The 20,030-nt window shown below is 34.4% G+C and overlaps 2 protein-coding genes across 2 annotated transcripts; one reads left to right on the top strand and one right to left on the bottom strand.

Moving 5' to 3' along the window:
* Positions 1–341: 341 nt before the first annotated feature.
* Positions 342–7,015, bottom strand: ddx11 (DEAD/H (Asp-Glu-Ala-Asp/His) box helicase 11). Its single transcript, XM_042743619.1, is given in 14 exon segments — positions 342–690; positions 693–740; positions 922–950; positions 952–995; positions 1,066–1,147; positions 2,904–3,036; positions 3,123–3,249; positions 3,327–3,365; positions 4,034–4,078; positions 4,181–4,222; positions 4,859–4,905; positions 4,985–5,137; positions 5,404–5,490; positions 6,498–7,015. Coding segments are annotated over 9 exon segments (669 nt in total). The 5' UTR covers positions 4,058–4,078; positions 4,181–4,222; positions 4,859–4,905; positions 4,985–5,137; positions 5,404–5,490; positions 6,498–7,015; the 3' UTR covers positions 342–547.
* A 2,321-nt stretch (positions 7,016–9,336) lies between these two features.
* LOC109097768 (FKBP prolyl isomerase 4) lies at positions 9,337–16,220 on the top strand. Its single transcript, XM_042744484.1, is given in 11 exon segments — positions 9,337–9,687; positions 10,752–10,896; positions 12,881–13,028; positions 13,145–13,209; positions 13,212–13,250; positions 13,407–13,563; positions 13,639–13,729; positions 14,017–14,100; positions 14,199–14,384; positions 14,764–15,003; positions 15,103–16,220. Coding segments are annotated over 11 exon segments (1,341 nt in total). The 5' UTR covers positions 9,337–9,597; the 3' UTR covers positions 15,199–16,220.
* Positions 16,221–20,030: the final 3,810 nt, after the last annotated feature.

Here is a 20,030-nt window from a genome sequence, read left to right as displayed (position 1 = left end):
TACAACAGGTATATACTTTAAAATAACTGATAATTACATGACATACATCTTCAAATAATATATCCATCACATTGAATGTTTAACTTTTGTTTTTTGTATTTTGGCCCAGTTCATGTAGCTGTAAAAATAGTTGCCTGCTGAAATTGAAATATATAAACATCTTCATGACTAGACAGACACAGGTGAGTTTGTCTTTACTAATGACGTTAGGTTTCTCTGTAGATGTGAGGTAACATTAATCCTGTCAGATCGTCCATGCTTTGAGTGATGGGTCGGCCAGTGTCACTCAGTCAGTTGTAGTTGTTATTTATATATGATAGTCGATGTTTTGGGTGGTGATTGGGTTTACATATGCAGGTAATATCAGATTTTCTCCAGTCACTGTTAAAAAAAAAACAAGCTAACAAACTTCATAGCTAGCGAGCGTCAGGGGAATCTTTCTGCCTCCACCTAAGCTCCGCCCACAGAAAAAGGTCACAATGTTTACTAACAGAAAAAGGGTCTATACTACTGTTTGAATTTGTTGCATGCTGTTTACTGTACAAAATTAAAAAAAAAAAAAAGTAGGCAGTATATACAACATACTGCACAGTACACTTACCGTCCTGATGCTGGCGAAGCTGGGACCAAATGTTGTGTGTGTGTGCGTGCTGGATCGAATCCATTCTGGAAGTTTCTGCAGCGTGCCTGATCACACAGAACAATACATGCATAATCACCACAATGAAGGATCGCACGACCTGTGTGAGGTGAGGAGAGAAAAGACTGTTAGAGAGCAGACTGCATACTAGACTTACATGGAATAAATAATAAATAAAGGCTATTCTGAAATCAGACAATGTCTGTTTGTATTACAATCTGCATTTGTTGGCCTTTGGTTAAACACAGCATTGAATTACAGGAGTACAGGGCTCCGCCTACCAATAGATTGACTGACAGCTTTCATGCAGATTCTCAATCAGTGCCTTCCCAGGACTTTTACCACCTTCATGAGGCTGAAACAGAAGCGAGAGAGTTAGAAGTGGCAGATATTTCCCAAATGCTTCATCCTGTAGCAAGTCTCACCATGTTCTTGTCCAGGTAAGACATCTTCAGCTGCAGCTCCGGTGACGTGTTGGGATACGACATTCCAACCATAACAATACATCTAAACAAATGTGTTACATTCAATGATTATTGTTACTTATATTGTTACATATTACTTATTACATACTCTTTGCAGTATACGCTAAATACTATTTTTTACAAAAAATGCAGTATGCATCAAGCATTATTTTAATATAATATAGCATTCAGTAATATTAGTAGTAGTATTTTTGTTTTATTTATTTTTTCAGTTTTCCTTTTATTTTCATTACTTTTATTTTAGTACTTAAAACAAAAAAAAAAATCTTCTCATACTTAAACTGAAAAAAATGGTAAAGTTGCCTTTGCAACTAATTGAAATAAGTTCCATTTTTTCAATGTTTGTATTATTATTATAATAAAGTATTTATTGATATTATGAATTCGTCCCAGAATCCTCTTCTCATATTTGTAGGAGGGGAAGAAACAGACCACACCCCCAGGTTTGAGAGAACACGGTCCGTCTCCTCCATCTGAGATATGTATAAAGATCGTGCTAAACACTTTTTTTTTTGTGTTATATACTTTTTTTTTTTTTTTTTTTTGAAAGAAGTCTCTTATGCCCATCACAAGTCTTCATTTGACGAAAAAATACAGTGAAAACAGTAATTTTGTGAAATATTATTACAACTTCAGATAACTGGTTTCAAATTTCACTAATTTTAAGGCTTTTTAAGAACTTTTTTTAAGACCAAATAAAGAGAAAGTAAGAAATTAAATTAAAGTGAATACAATACATCAATATGTTACTTTTTAAATAATTTTACTCAAAATAAGTAGCTTAACAAGGATATGAAATCATTTTTACTGCTCCTTCTGATCACACACAAAAGTGATGTTCTTCCTCAGTATTTTTGTCAAATGTCTACAAACTCTTAAATCAAGGTAGATGCAAAAATGACAAGATAAGAAGTGAAATAATGATACAAAATTATCTACAATTACAAATATCTGCCAAGGGGCTCACAAAAATCAACTGAATTCCAATGAAAAACGCTTTCATATGCCACTTACAAATATTGTTCTTGTTTTAAAGTTAAGTTTGTCAAAATAAAACATTACTTTATATTTATGCACAACTGCTGATACTTTGTGGCCATAAATTAAGACGAGCAGATTTTTGTTGTGTTTGCTTGGAACCATCTGTGGTGGTTTTAATTTGCTCATGTAAGTTCTACCATCTGTGGCGTGTCTCTAGTTTGAAAAGTGAACTCCAACTGTTGTCCTGAGGGGCCCGCGCTAAGGACTATGGGTAGGGTTTTCAGGGGGTGTTATGTGGTGTGATGAAGTTATTATGGATTTTTTAAAATCATAATAAGCAACACTGCAAAATATAGCAAGAAGAAATATGCACAATGCCATAAACTCACCACATGAGAAGTCTAAAATACGGTCTTCTGTGACCCCGGCGGAAAATAGAAGCTGCTCTTTAAAATCAGCAATCTGCAAAACATTAACACAAAATCAGTCTTGCTTTCAGCATGCTTTTCTACACACTGAGAGTCTTTAATATGTCTGTTTAAAGTTATGTAACTGAGACAGCTGTGTCACCAACAGTGCTTGTGAAGTTTGTGTGTGTGTGTGTGTGTGTGTGTGTGTGTGCTGACAGGCTGCATGGTTCCCCCAGCGATGATCACGGCCCTGCACTCCTGGATGATCTGTGCAAAATGAACTGCGGCATTCAGCGAGAGAAACTTCAGACTGCTCTGAGAAAGACATGCTGGAGAAGAAAGGAGAATTTCATATGTGTATCCATGTGCATGTGATCAAATTTTCACTTGCCCTGCCTTTGTATCACGACTCCTCCGTCTATGTTGGCTTTAGTGAGGGCTAACAGGAACCTTTCATCCAGCATCATTGGGGAAGACATGATTGGTTTGTCTTCTACTGCCATCTGCTGCTCTGAAACATCTAGAACATCAGATCCACACTGACTGCTGCTCTGTGTAAAACCAGGGTGTATGAGGAAGTACATGTTGACTGAGACCGGACTGTACCTGTAGGTCTGTTCTGAAGCATCTGCAGGAAGCGTCCCAGTCCTTCTATGAGACGGTTCTCTGTGTTCTTAGACCCCGAGTGTGTGTTTACACCACTGCCTTCGTATTTCTCCACAAATCCAAACGGCTACACAATACATGGATCATCTGTGTGTGTTTGTGTTAATTTTTTTAAATATGTGATAAATGTGTTCTCGTACTCACTTTTTGGCTGATCATGCTCTTCTCGAAATATTTCTGAACCTTCAAAAGATAGATTAAACCACATTAAGGATGTACCAATGTCATTTTATAAATATATAAATATACAGTAACATTGATACATATATATATAAATCCTAAATGAGAATGCTGCATTGGCAGCTATCTGAAATAAAATGTTCAAGTTCAGTTACTATAATGACTAAAACTAAAATTTAATTTAAAATAAAAAAATAAAAATGTATTTAAACTTTAAAGTTAAACTTAAAAATAAAAAAGAGCTAATTCAGAATATTCATAATATAATAGTACTAAAATAAAAACACACACACACACACACACACATATATATATATATATAGTTTATAATAAGCAATGAAGTTGGTGTAGTAGTGTTGTTATTGTTAATTTTGTTAATTGAATTAAAGCTGAAATAAAATCAAATTGAAATATTTGATGGAAAACTTAAACCCAAATGAGAATGAGAAATGTTGCATTGACACTGAAACAAAATATGTTTAAGATGGATTATTAAAATGACTAAAAAAAGAAATAAAAATAATTAAAACATTTAAAAAATAAATAAAATAAATAAAACTGAAAAATAAAAATATAATGTAAAAATAAACACTAATTAAAAATATTAATAAATGATAAATAAATATTAGTAGATACAATAGTACATAAATAATACTGAGTGAGTGTAATACTTTGAGCCTTAAACAGGAAGTCATTGGTGGTCAGCAGCTCGCTTCCTGTTGTGTAAAGGAATTCAAAATCTGAACACTTAATGAAGGACGAAAATATTTAGGAGTGAAAAGTTTCTTGTACTCTGCGTGCCGGTTGTGTTTGTTTACCTGGTTGGCAGGACTAAGTGTTTGGATTCTGACCCACTTTACCTGTTAACAGGAAACCACAGCAACAAATCAGCTAGATAAAATGAGATGGAACAAGATAAAATGCACAAACAAAACAATCTGCCACACAGCTGACCTCCGAGTGTGCGCTCCAGCACAGAGAGGATCTGTTTGTAAATCACAATGATAGTGTGACCTGATGTCTAAAATATTACTTTAGTAGCTACCAGACATAAATTTCATTATGCTTTTTTCCTTTTCACATTAATAAAGGAAAGGTTATATTTCTTAAGCAGCAAATCAGCATATTGGAATGATTTCTGAAGGATCATGTGACTGAAGACTGGAGTAATGATGCTGAAAATTCAGCTTTGATCACAGGAATAAATACTGTAACATTTTAAAATATATTACAACAGAAAATAATTCTCTTAAATTGTAATAATATTTCACAATATTACTGTTTTTACTGCAGTTTTAAAACAAATGAATGCAGCTTTGGTAGCACAAGAGACTTTTTGACAGCATCAGATTGATTCATTTTCATTATGTGATCTTTTTGTGTTCCACGGAAGAAAAAAAGTCTCATATGGGTTTGGAACAACATGAGGGTGGGCGAATAATAAACATTACCCTAAATTAGATGTACAGAGTGTTTGAAGTGTGTTGTATATTTACCTGTAGCGCTCACAGTACTGAGGAAGCTGTTAATGAGCCCCGCAGAGCTGAAAAATGAGAAACACATCAGTTAACCAGCAGTCTGACTACACTAGATCTGATCAGTGGGTATGTGTGTCCGTGTACCTGCGCTCCGCTGATTTCTGCACTGTGTACAGCTGAGATGCTGTCAGTCAGATTATGAGCCTCATCTATAATCACAATCTGATCCTTTAGTTTGATCCCGGACGCTTTGCGGGTGGAAGCATGGAGCAGCGACTGATAAGGCAACACCACCACCTGAGAAAGAGAGAGAAAGACTGAATGCACAGGGTTGTATATGAGCGAGAGTGTGTGTATACACTTCACTGGCCTGTTAAAGGTACAACAACCAACCTGATACTTTTATTGGGTAAATGTAATATCCATTAACAACTGAAATGGCAGATCCATACTCAAATTATTTATGATTTGTAAAGAATTAAGAACTAAATCATAAAACCTTGTTTATTTAGAGCAAAAAAAGGTGATTAAAAAAACACTGATCCCACTATTCATGCACTCACTTTTCTCATCATGGCATTACTGAGCAGTGCATTGTGTCGGATCATCTCCAGTCTCTCCTCTCGCTTCTTCCGTTTCAGGTCTTCATCCTGAATGAAATTCAGGACATGCATGATATTTTTTAAAACTTCTTAGACGGGAGTTGCCACAGACCCTCATATATGATAATTATTGTGCGAAGGACCCCCATCGTAAATTAAAAAAACAGCTAGATATTTTAATATTTTAATACTATAATTTCTAAATTTTTTAATTGTTTGGTTGTTTTTAGATTTTTTTTTTTTTTTTATTTCATCTTCTACTCACTATTAAACTATATTGTTAGATGTAATATTTGTTTATTTGATTATTTAATCAAATTTTGTATTTATATTAATACAATATTTTTAACCAAATACATGTTTTATTTAAATTTACATTTTTTTTAATAATTTATTTATTTATTTGTCATTTTTGTATTTGTAAAGCAAGGGACCACTATCCTAAAATTTAAAAGGCAGCTAGATATTTTAATATATAAAGACCTTATTCATAAATAATGAAATAAAATATTATTTGAAAATAATATTTAGAATATATTTATTTTTTAACATTACATAACTACAATTTTCTACTCACCATAGTACTGTACTGTTAGATGTATTATTTATTTATCTGAATATTTTAATCATTTTTTATTTTGTATTATTTTACTATTATTTATTTGTAATTTTTCATTTGTAATGTGAGGAACCCCCATTCTGCAATTAAACAGGCAGCTAGGTATATATATATATATGTGTGTGTGTGTGTGTGTGTGTGTGTGTATGTGTTATTTAGAAAATATTTAGTTTTTTTTTACATTCCAATATTACATTTTTCACTTACTATAGCAAGTGAAAAATGTTAGATGTATTATTTATTAATTTATTTGATTATTTTAAATGTATTTTTATTTCATTTTAATATAAAAATTCCTTTTATTTATTTGTATTTTTTACACTGCTTTTATCTAAAGGTTTTCACCTGCTAGGACCCAGGTAGAAAACCCCGGCTTAGAAACAGTAATAATGTAAGTAAAGAACTGTAAGAGGCACATAATAATTCTCTACTGTACCTTTACCTTGTTCACAATGTCTTTCTCTGCTTTCTTCTCTCCTGGATGTGTTAGGGCTGGAAAGGGAAAGGAAACTGACTGCTCTTGCTCTCCATGTCATATAATCAGGATCAGGTCAGATTCCTGCATACACACCACATACACTGCATTTGGCCGAGTCAAACTGACAATAAACTCCTCACGGAGTCAATGGAACATGACTCAAGTTCATATCTAAATCTGTCACTTTTCCCGTGTATTTATATTGGGATAACAGAGGGCATCAAAGAAATATCACCTGTTATTTCATATAAAAGAAAAAATTGATCTGACAGTGTAAGCTTCCTCGAACAACCGCGCCAGTCTTCTGCCTCAGCCAATGAAAACGAGGGAAAACTTCTTATCGCATAGGGACCAGCGTCAAATTGTACTCTCTCATAAAAACCGAAATAAGAAACTTTCTAGAACGTCTTTCATTGATTATCACTAGTTATACCACGGGGCCGTTTAATGCTTGAATCTGATTGGCTGACGAACGTTCTGAGGTGTGCAATTATTTTCTGGGAAATGCACGGCGAACGTAGTTCCAGGCAGCTCTCTGTCTTGACCTCATTACAATTCCATATCACTTCGCATAGTAAAACTATAATAACGGTCACGCAGTTTGCACAAAAAGGCGTTGTCAGCGCTGCCCTGACGATTTTATCAGTTAGCCTATACAGTGTAGCAAACTAAAGGCTACACATGACATTTCTCACTAGCGATGTAATAACAGTCTGTTTAGAGACGCACAGAGGTATGTTAGTCTAATTCACACAATCTTTCTCTCTCTCTCTCTCTCTCTCTCTCTTTCTTTCTCTCTGTGTGTCTCTGTCGCTCTAATAGCTTCATTAATAACTGCATTAGAATGCTATTAATGGCTCAAGCCTCCGTTACCAGCTTTAAAATGACGTTTTGGTATTAGCAAAAGAGGCATTGGATGAGATGCGAAGAAATAGTCCTACTCACAATAGCGATTTAAGTACAAAAAACGGACGAATCCCTTTAAATAAATCATCGGATCAATGTCCTGAGGTGTGGTAACCGTAGTATAAGCAGAATAATTGACTCCGGTCCGTTGAATTATTAGAAAAATAATGCAGACCTCTGGTGTGCATTATTTTTCTAATAATACAACGGCCCGTCGTCAATTATTCCTTACTTATCATTCTTTTATTTAAACATGAGTTATGTTTTCTTTGAAGTCGTCTGTTTGTTTGAAATTTTATCGTATTTATACTATTGTATGTTATGATCTCACTGTTAATTTAGTATCACTTATATACTATTATGGTATTTATTCATATTTTTAATTAGCTTTTATTTTTATCTTTCAGTTTTTATTTCATTTTTAATAACTGTGTTATGTACTTTTGTAATTTTTTTTAAAATAAAATTTGTATTTATATATATTTTTGAAAGTGTACCGTATAAATACAAATGAGTATTTTTAACATAGAGTATTATTCTTTTTTATTATAGTGGGAAACTGTATAGTTATAAATACCATTATGCGGTATAGTAGATAGGCTACATATACATGCTTTCTTTAAACACTGTTAAATAAGAATCCTTTAATGTCAGTTTGTCTGGTATATATTATAATTCTTATGCTTTGATTTGGATGGCCAAAAATAATAAAGTCAAAAATAACTTTCAGTGTATATTTATATAACCTTATATAAATTGTTCTTTTCTCTAGCTTTTTGTTTTTATTTTATTGTTACTGCTTTTATTATATTTGTCTTGTTTTATTTTATATATTTTTAGTTTTTGTTCTATACTTGTTATAAGTTCATGTACACTGTTTGGCATGAATAAATAAAAATAAAAAAATTGTAATCTGACTAGAAAAACGTATAACCATTTTTTCGTTTCTGACTGTAGTTAAGAGTTTAGTGACGGTGCCTCAGGCTGCAGTCAGTTCTAGACGCTACCATCTCGTCTCCATAGTTGCCAAGTCTGCGTATTATACGCAACTTTGGGCTTCTTTTTTTGTAAAGTTGCGTGAAAAAATCCCGGGTTGCGGGTTTTTTGGGCTTATTTTATAAAATATGGTTGCTTGTTAGGAAAACCTGACAAGCAACTTCGTTTCTTTTCATTTATATTCACTGTATTCGCCAATGCATTGATTGACACTCTGTCTGCCCACAGTTAATAGCCAATCAGTGCAAAAATATAAGCGCTGTAGCATAATTTGCCAAATGCCAAATATTCTGCCCCCTTCTCAGACGCCTTTTTTTTAATGTGATTTTTCTTCAATGAGGATTTGGAGAAAAATCACATTCAAAAAGAATGTGCGTGACGCTGTAATCCAAGCAATGATAGTAGTAGATGTAGAGGAGTGGGATGACTTTTTTTCCTTTATAAGGCAGACTATTTTTTTTTTACAATGTTTTATATCAATGTTTTGTTATCACTGTAATAAAAAACAAGTAGGTCTATAGTATATAGTAGGCCTATAGCCTACTTATACTAAGAGTATATTTGTTTTTTTATATTTTATATTTGGCCTTTTCCATCTCTTCAATCCTACTCTGCTCGCAGGTAACTGGAGATGAGTTTTGTTCCTGCTTTGTTGCAGTTTGCTGATATTTGTAAAATATCTTATGTTTTTGCTTTTCAGATAAAGGGTAATTTCAGTTTTAAATATGTTGCAGGCTCAGCTATTGGAAATAAATAATTGATAATAAATAATATTGATGATAATTAATTATCAAAAAATATTGGGCTTGTTTTTGAAGCTGTGGTTGTTTATTTGTCTCACGAGAGTTGGCAACTATGCTCTTATTTTTAAGATATATTGGGCTTGTTTTTGAGGGTGAGTTTGCAGCGAACGTTATATCAACGCCTCGCACAGCTCGTCTGCGGACTCAAAAACTACATTTAACAAGCACGAACCGTAAAATTTAAGCTGTGGATCACAAAATCCATTGCTAATAGCGATATAAATCCCACTTAGCCCTCCAGACGTCGAGTCTCCAGTGATTTCTGTGGAGGAAACACATCAGAGAGACACTGTGAGGAGAGAGGATCTATTCTTCTGGGCTGTTTCTAAGGAAATATTCATATTAAATCAAAGATGACTGCAGAAGAGGTGGTGAATGAAGGCTGTAGCATCCCCGTCGAGGGTGAAGACATCACCCCGAAGAAAGATGGAGGTGTTTTAAAGGTAAATACTGCAGTGTAATGAGCCGCATTGACTCCTTGAGGGGAGGTGTGACTGGCTGAATGCATGTTAGAGATTATATTTATCTCCGTTGGCTCACTTTAATGCAGCTGTATGCGCTAAAATGTGATTAAATGCATTTCATTTGTTTAAACATTGCTAACTGGTTTCAAACACAGCCTGTTGCTAATTTTGCAGCATTGCTAGATCTTCCTAGCAAGCTTGTCGAGCTTAAAGGGACAGTTCACCCACCAAACTGACCTTTTTATCATAATTTAAGTACTTAACGTTATTCGAATGTCAACCCAAACTTATTTGACTTTGGTTTTTTATGTGCAACAGAGAATGAGATGGTAGGCAAAACATTTGCTGTTCTTAGCTCCAGTCACCATTCACTTTCATTGCCTTTCATCTTGTTCAACGAAAGCGAATGGTGACTGATATTGTCATTGTCTTTTTGTGTTCCAGAGACAAAACAAATAAAATCTTTAATATTTGGAACAACACGAGGGCGAATAAATGATGACAGAAATCTTATTTTTCAAGTGAACTTTACTTTTAAGTGTGTTGCAATGTTTTATTTTTATTTATACAGATTAACCACGTGTAATGTCAAGTCAACATTAAAATCTCAGCCTTTTTGTATGTGTATATACAAGTGACACAATTATATAAGGAAATGAGTGGGAGTTTATGGAGTATGCACATGCAGAGTCATCATTTAGATTCTGGGAACTTCTTTCAGGTTGGTGTTTTCAGATAGAAAGTGATTCAGACAGGAATTACTTGTTTGTGATAACTGAAGACTTGCAATGTAATGCATTTGAGAAATATTAATCTGAGTGAGCTGTAATTATAATGTGTAATAAGGCACACCTATGCAATTTCACAGTTAATTACTATATACAAACATAGTTTAAATATATTTTGTTTTAAAGTAATATATCATAACCGTAAGCATTAGGCATGAACCTTTATCTGTCTGCGGTCATTGAAGATTGACAGATCACAGGTGTAATGCAGCGCGACCTACAGATTGATGATTAATCACTTTCTCTCTTCTACAGATGGTCAAGAAGGAGGGTACAGGCACTGAGTTGCCGATGACCGGTGATAAAGTATTCGTACACTATGTTGGGACGCTGCTTGATGGCACACAGTTCGACTCCAGCCGTGATCGAGGAGAGAAATTCTCCTTTGAGCTGGGCAAAGGTGGGTTTGGTGAGAGTGAAGTAGACTGAATGTTTATCTACCCTCTCTCTGACATTCAAACAGGTTGTTGACACTGTGATTTATGTGGAAATAACACCTGTTATGATGAGTTAAAGTAGCGACTTAGTGCCAAGTAGTGACAGATCATATTTAATGATGACGTAATTTTGTAGGCTAACCTGGAAGTTATCATCACCCTGCTTCCCTTAATGGAAACCCAATTTTTGCATTGGCTTTTGGATTACTGTGGAAACTTTTAAACCATAAATACATTCGGCAGAAGTAAAAAGCTAAACATAGGCTATAAATACACACTGACACAGAAATACAGTACAGGTCAAAAGTTTGGAAACATTACTATTTTTAATGTTTTTGAAAGAAGTTTCTTCTGCTCATCAAGCCTGCATTTATTTGATCAAAAATACAGAAAAAAAAAAATTTAATATTGTGATATATTATTACAATTTAAAATAATTGTTTTTTAAATTTATTATACTTTAAATTATCATTTATTTCTGTGATGCAAAACTGAATTTTTAGGATCATTATCTCATGATCCTTTAGAAATCATTCTAATATGATGATTCATTATCAAAGTTGGTAACAGTTCTGCTGCTTAATATTTTTTCAGAACATGTGATACTTTTTTAGGATACTTTGATGAATAAAAAGTAAAAAAAGAAGCTATGTTTTTAAAACATAAATATTTTGTAATAACAATATACACTACTGGTCAGTAATTTGGGGTCAGTAATTTTATTTTCTTTCTTTTTTTTTTATAAAATCATACTTTTATTCAGCAAGGATGTGTTAAATTGATAAAAAGTGATAGTAAAAGAAATATATTATTAGAAGAATATATATTATATAGAATTTTTTTTTTTTTTTTGAATAAATGCAGTTCTTTTTAACCTTTTATTTATCAAAGATATTTAGACAGCAGAACTGTTTCCCAACACTCATAATAAATCAGAATATTAGAATGATTTCTAAATGATCATGTGATAGGCTGGATGTTACATGTGACACTGAAGACTGGAGTAATGATGCTGAAAAATTCAGCTTTGCATCACAGGAATTAATTATTTTTTTTAAAGTATATTCAAATAGAAAACTATTATTTTAAGTTGTAATAATATTTCACAATATTACTGTTTTTTTTCTGTATTTTTGATCAAATAAATGCAGGCTTGATGAGCAGAAGAAACTTCTTTCAAAAACATTAAAAATAGTAATGTTTCCAAACTTTTGACCTGTACTGTACATTCTAATACAAACTACATCACAGTCTGAGCTAGAATAGTTTGCAAAAGCACAATTATAAAAATGATGAGGCCGTCCCCAACAACCTATGTAGTCCAATTTTAAGACAAGTGAAAGCTTTATAAAAATCACAAGGGGGTATTACTGGTGAATTTTATGCCATAGAATAAAACGTCAAAACATCTGTGTTAACCACAGACTGTATTTCAAGTATTTAACCAAAAATCCATTCAGAAAACCCATTGATTTCGGGATGATGGAACCGGATATTCTAAAATGCTAACTCGTTTATGGGCTTTGGCTTACAAAATACGACTTTCTTATTGTGTTAGATACATTCAACTCAAACAAAAAAAATCTAAAAAGATGGGTTTGACATGGATTTGGTTCTTGCATCGGTTGTTGATTGGTTGGAGGCAGATCTGAATATGAGCTTGCAGCTGATTGTAAGGAAGGGCACCAAATGATTGGAGAAGTCAGTCATTTCACTAGAACATTGGCATATTGATTAAAAATTATGAGGTCACAGAATAATTGTTCACAGTATACATTTAGGAAATACGGTTAATTCCTATTTCATGCCAACTTTATACCATCTTGAACTTAACCATGCGCATTGTGGGAATTGGAGGGCATGATGCAGTTAGAAAATTCAGAATAGATATAAATTGTCTAGCATGCAAGTCCACCATTTTAAACCATTATTTTCTCTTTCTCACAGGTCAGGTGATCAAAGCATGGGACATCGGTGTGGCCACGATGAAGATTGGCGAGATCTGCCAATTGATTTGCAAACCTGAGTATGCCTATGGAGCTGCTGGCAGCCCGCCCAAAATCCCACCCAACGCTACACTTGTGTTCCAGGTGAGGTCCAGATGCATGCAAACAGGATATTCAGAATATTGGATTGTGTAACTACAAAATCATCAGGTGTTTGTGTATTGACGTGCCCATTTGTTTGTCTGACAGGTGGAGTTGTTTTGAGATTTTGTGTTGATGGGGTGGACATCACAGATGATGGTGGTGTTGTTATTATTATCATGATTATGGGTAGGGTTGAGGGTTGCCTAATGAGAGTGCATCTGTGGAAGGTAAAACACTCTTCTTATTCCTACAACAATCAATAAATGAAGAGCAATTCATCTGTCAGTCTGCAAGGGTCGACTGAATGAGTAAAGCAAATGTAATCTAATTTAGATGACCCAAAATTTGCTTTCTCCAGTAATTAATTTTTCTGTTTCTGTTAGTATGGTTGGAGGGCCGTCACGAGGAGCGTGTTTTCGATGAGCGTGAGCTGAAGTTTGAGTTGGGAGATGGAGGGAGTTTGGGTCTGCCTCCAGGCGTGGAGAAAGCCCTGCAGGCTATGGAGCAGGGGGAAGAGGCGCTCTTCACCATCAAACCAAAGTAAACGCACGTTTCCTACACCTGCACTCAGGGTCTGTTGATGTTCAGTTATTGATGTGTGTGCATCAATCTCAGGTATGGCTTTGGAACTGCTGGCAGCGACAAATTCAACATTCCACCTGATGCTACGTTGCAGTATAAAATCAAACTGAAAACATTTGAGAAGGTCAGTGTTTCCTTCTAAAATAAAAGCAGTGCACAGCAGAATTCACTCCTGCATTACTCAGGAAAACACCAGTATATGGGATATTATGTTATTGAGGTTTATATTTAAGGGAACTTCTGTATGTAATATAACACGATAATGTGTTTTCTAACTTATTTAAAAAATGAATCATGCTTTAAGATTAATTTTAAATCTGTCTGTAAGTGGTCATTTAGGTAATGTAATGTCCGTACACAGTCATTGTCATGAGCGGATATGAGACCAAGATGCTGTGTTCTCTCACGCAGGCCAAAGAATCCTGGGAGATGAACACGACTGAGAAACTCGAACAGAGTGCCATCGTCAAAGAGAAAGGAACTCAGTATTTTAAGGTAGCGGAAATGTCATGCACACTGATGTGTATTCATACATGCCATTTTAATCTAATAGTACACTGTTTTAAGAATCAGAGTGTGTTTTGTGTGCACAGGAGGGGAAATACAAGCAGGCAGCTATGCAGTACAAACGCATTGTGTCCTGGTTGGAGCACGAGTCCAGCATGCAGCCGGAGGATGAAGAGAAAGCCAAAGCGTTGCGATTGGCTGCTCATCTCAACCTAGCTATGTGCTACCTAAAGCTGCAGGAACCAGGCCCTGCCCTTGAGAACTGTGACAAGGTAGGAAATGAACAACATTTTTGATGCTTATGCATGGACATGCTTACACAGTCATACCGAAGAGCTGCAAAAGTATGTTTTAAGATTTCTATTTGGCTTTTTTTTTTTTTTTTTTTTTAAATTAAGTTCTTTTTTTAAATTAATTATATATTGTGGTTTAATTACATTTCTAATTTCAGTTTCCATTTTTGTCATGTTTGTGTATATTTCTTCATCATTATCAAAAGCAACAAATAATGCAGTTAGAGTTTCTCTTCATTGATATTCACTCTTGAATCCTAATTTGCTGGTAATATTAAAAAGAGACCTTCATTGCATTCTGCAAGAATGTACTTATTTCTCCTGGTTTCTTTTTGTTTTCTGTATTTTTTGTGCAAAGGCACTGGAGTTGGACGCAGATAACGAGAAGGCTTTGTTTAGGCGAGGAGAGGCACTGGTTGTCATGAAGGAGTTTGACAGGGCGAGAGCAGACTTCCAGCACGTCACTCAATTGTATCCAGCCAATAAAGCTGCAAAGAGCCAGATCGCACTCTGCCAGAAACATATCAAAGAGCAACACGAGAAGGACAAACGCCTCTACGCCAACATGTTCCAGAAGTTTGCAGATAGAGACGCCAAAGTAAGTGTCTACGGTTACTAGCTCTTAGTCACTGCACAAAAGATTTACCCGCTAGATATTTGTTGTCTTCGATCTATTGTTGTTGTTTTTATTTTCTAGAAGGAGGCGGAGCAAGAAAAGGAGCAGGAAAAGAAACAGAACGGTAGTGCAATGGAAATAGATGAAAACGGAGCCCAGGAACAAACTGCAGCATAATAGCGTGCTATTATTTACTGTCTTTTGTGTTATGTTTTGTTTTGTTTTTTTAAGAGTTTTTTTTTTTTTGTACCTTCTTTAATATCTGTCCCTCTGAAGTGACTGTGTCTGTGCGATTGAGGACGCTACTTGCTTTGGTTTCTAATCTAATGTAGCAAGTGGTTTGCTTTTGTACTGTGGCCAGACCCTTGTGGCCAGGTGTGCACTCGCATATGATTGCACAAGTGTACGAATGTTTGTGTGTGCGATACTGTAAGGCAGCTAGTCGGCCTGGCCGCGTTCTCTCTGAGAGATGGTGGAAATAAAGCAGACTTGTTCTCAGTCTGTAGCCTGTACTACAGCCGCTCACGTCAGCCGCAAAACCGCCTCTGATCTTTAGAAACTCTTGAGTCGCACTGCTGTACAATAAAGCGCTTTTCTGTCCTGTCACTAAACTTTATGTAAAGTGCATGGAAATGATTGCCAGGGCAAAAAGACTGTTTTGATTTGTAAACATTTGATTTGTTTATTTCCTTTATTAAGAACATCTTTTCACTGTTAAATTCTCTGTTTAATGTATCACAACTGGAAGCATTTCCATAGTGAATCTCTGCTGAAGTCTTACAAGCATTTTAGAGGAGAAACCAAGCACTTTTCCTGAGAAGAATCGTCTAGTTTCTGCTTCACATGTTTTCTGTGTGCAGCCTTTTTGGTGCGGTCGTTCAATATAGGGCTGAGATGTTGTTTATAATACAAAGCGAGAACTTGAACTTAGACCTGCAGTCTGTCTTTTTGTTTTGCGGTTTTGTCCCTTGTCTTTTCATCTTTTTGTGGACAAGGTTCCCCATGATTTCTCCATAATCGCACTTGCACACTGTAATCAGATGGTGAATTGTCAGGGCAGAAGAGGCTCTGTGTGACCGAGCTCAAGCAGGACAGTAGTACTGTAGTGTGGGTTAAAGCGAGACATACAGATAGATTCTGTTCCCGTGTCCTTGATGCGCCTCTGATGTTGACTAGAACAATAAAACAAATTCAGAATCCTCCTGCTGTAGTGTCTGATTTGTAGCATGTAGTACGGTGTGAAAGTAATACAAAATGTCTCTCTCTCCAAAGATAAATTATAAGCCAATGGGATCCATAAAAGGAAATAGATGCATTTGATGAAGCAGTACTACTGCAGTCAGCTGAAATACAGAAACGATAGAAACCGTTTTCACTCAGAAATTGCTAGCAAATTTCACAAATTACAATTATAAAAATAATTCAGAAGTAGAATGACTGATATAGTATTTTCTTGTAAAACCTCCAATAATCTTTTTTTTTTCTTCAATTTCTTCCCTTTTCTTGTTTTGTTAAATGTCATTTATTTAAGAACCATGGTGCTCATGGTTTTAGGCACCTGGAAAAATAAGATAATTTTACAAGTGTGACCTGGAAAAGTAATGGAACTAATTGAAAAAAAAAATTAAGTACTTGACTTTATTATAATAAATTAACCTTTTTATCATTTAAATCAAATTTAAAATAGCAAATAGTGAGTAAAAATAATTTCAAAAACATTCCTGTAATCACAAATGACTGGGAAAAATAGTGTAAGCCCTGTGGCATCTAGCTGACTGCAGCATGGGGACTACAAACCAAGATGGCCACCTGGTCCCGAACTACAGTTACCAAGTTCCTCAGCGGGGGAGACGCTGTTGGGAGTGAAGGGAAAAAGCTGGTAATGAACTGGGAACAAAACGGACTTTGATTCTTCTTGTGTGGGTGTGGAGAGAAGCTGAATGAGTTTTTCCTCTGTTCTAATTTTTGGCTTTTGGAGTTGATGATTAAAAAGAAGGAAACTTGTAGCTTGACCTCAGCCTGGACTGAATTTGTGAAGCATCCCACACTTTGGTGATACCCTACCTCTCACAATGCCACAACCCTGAAGAGCATTACTGAAATTTCTCTAATTTAATGATTTATAATGATTGTTTGTTGTAATATATTATCACTCCCAGTTTCTGTACATGAAGTTTGAAATTGAGCAGCTTTGTCAGTACAATTTCAGTAAAACTGTGTTTGACAGTAGGGGGAGCCTTGGACTCAAAAAGTTTGAGCACCACTGCATTAGGCCAACTTGTTTTGTTAAGCTTGTCTGTGAAACCTTCACCAACTTACCATAATCATGCAAACAGCTGGCATTAGATTGAGAAGGAAAAGACTAACGCTGAAAAAACTGCTAAATCAGAAGATGTATTAGCCAAGTTGTACTTAACAAGGGCTTTGCCTTGATGGTTCTATACAAGTGTGAACATGCCAAGCATGTGTGATATATATGTGTATGTATATACAAGTGAAAACGCAAATAATGCATTGCTACACAACACAATGCAAGCTTTTTTTAATAAAGAGCATTTTCATGGAACCTGTAAATTCATGTTCACACCGCCATCTGCTGGTGCTGTGCAACACCTCCACCTGAATGACATCTAGTCTAGATTATTCTTGACTCAGCAATTTTCCTTTCTAGGAGGAATAAAAGGATACAGTTGTATATAGGATACAGTTTAATCCATGATAGACTAGTTTTGTTGAGTAAAACATTTGAATGATCATTTTGAGGGAGTTTGTTTGAGTCGTGTTTTGTCAACATTAACCAAATCAAACCAAATAGCCAGTAAAACCTGAAACCACCTACATTGTAACAATCAGCCAGCAGTCCCCATAAAGAAATGGCTTAAATCACATACTAAATAATGAAAGAATAATAACATAAATCTAAAATGCACAAAGGTTTCTGTGAGGGTTAGGATTATCATTAGCATAATCTGGAAACCACAATCAAAAGTCCCCACAGTGAAAAACAAATTGTGTGTGTGTGTGTGTGTGTGTGTGTGTGTGTATGTGTGTGTGTGTGTGTGTGGACTGGACATCTAACCTCAGGTTGCTCCAAGGGGATTTTCACTGTAATAAGTCTGTCTCTATTGATAAAAGCATCTGCTAAATGACAGCTTTTTTACTTTATTACTCAACGTCATGATAGTAAACAGTGTATGTTAAAAGTTTTAACATACAGTGTTTACTATCATGATGTTGGGTAATAAATTATAATAAAGTAATAACTTAAAACAAATACAGATAATATGCAAAATGACCAAATGTTTGCCTCACATATGTAAAAACTCCCTTTTACTACATAAAAATAGCACAGTAAATGTGAGAATGGTTAGGTTAAATAAAATGTTGTACTATTAACCTAAATCAAACTCCTATATTTTTACATTAATGAAAGTTTTTCTAACAAGGGTAATTTTATGTCACTGGCTTTGAAAACTTGAGATTTTCCCGTGTCTGCCTGCAGTGTGTCACCTGGTAACACAATGGTCACTGGGGATGGTAAAGTCCCCAGGCAGATATGTTTGTTTGTCAGTGATATATCTTCCAAGCACATCTCTGGGTTTTCTTTCAAGTCTCACATTCAAATGTTTAGCTCATGCCACATCTGCTGGAAATGCCATCGACACTGAAGACAAATAAACCTGCATGCAAAACAACCTGCAGCAACAGTAGCAGGTCATACAGGTTTATCCAGATCAGCAGTGCTGCACAACACATCCAAACACATCCTTTGTCCTGTAAGGACTTTTAGGAGACAATCCCAGTTTCTTGTGAATTAGCATTTAAAAAAATGAAGAGCAAATATTAACATTTTATAGCCACATGAATCCATCAAATATTTATTAAATATTATTAATAAATACATAAAATAAGATGTATATAAAATATTGATATGTTGATTTATTTATGAAATAAATACAAGTCCTTTACTGGTTTAGATCTATATATTGTGCTTTCTCTCTGTAAAATATTTATTAATTATCCATTTAAATATTTTAAAACTTTTTATATTGTGTTAATGCTAACTCTCAATCTCTCTCTCTCTCTCTCTCTATATATATATATATATATATATATATATATATATATATATATATATATATATATATGAAAACACACACACATACAACATATTGTTGTCATGTTATTAAATTTAAGGATAGCTTATATTTTTAAATGTTCTTATTTTATTTTAAATGTTGTTGTTTTTTATCTCCAAAGCATCACAAAACTATACATGCATATATATATATATATATATATATAATATATATATATATATATATATATATATATATATATATATATATATCTATAAAAGGAAAAAAAACAATTATAATAAGTAAATTACACAAAATAATAAAATATTAAATCTCGACAAAATACATTGTATTCTTTACCTTAACAAAGAAAAGGGCAGCAAAAGTTTACCATCTTAAGAGCTTTGGAGTTAATAATAAATTAATGACACAAAATAAAAATATATAGCCTATTTCTACAAAATCCAAAGCATTCTTTAGCTAAACGAATGAAAGAGGCAGCAAACCATCTTAAGAGCTTCGGAGCTGACTGAAGATGAAATACCTTGGATATATAGCTCGATATCTAGTAGTGGGCCTATTGACCTTTTTTATGCTTTATTTACTGACAAGTCACATACAATTTAACAAAAAAAGAAAACAATAAATTAATTCCAAAAAAATGCAAATTAAGGAAAGAAGAAGAAAGCAAAAAAAAAAAAAACTAAATAAATAAACACACAAATTAAGAACTATATACAGAGGCACTGAGAACAAATCCATATCTCTAACTACAAAATAAGTGCAAGTGGGCCTATTTACCTTTTTTATTATTATTATTATTAATGCCAAGGTACCAAAGATATAAATACAGATAATATCAACATTACGTGCAAAGAGGTGACATTACATGCAAAGCACCATTTATAGACATATGCAACAGTAAATAAC

Source organism: Cyprinus carpio, chromosome B18 (assembly GCF_018340385.1).
Source record: "Cyprinus carpio isolate SPL01 chromosome B18, ASM1834038v1, whole genome shotgun sequence".
Lineage (NCBI taxonomy): Eukaryota > Metazoa > Chordata > Actinopteri > Cypriniformes > Cyprinidae > Cyprinus > Cyprinus carpio.
Note: the sequence above shows the minus strand (reverse complement) of the source record. Positions and strands in the feature narration are given on the sequence as shown.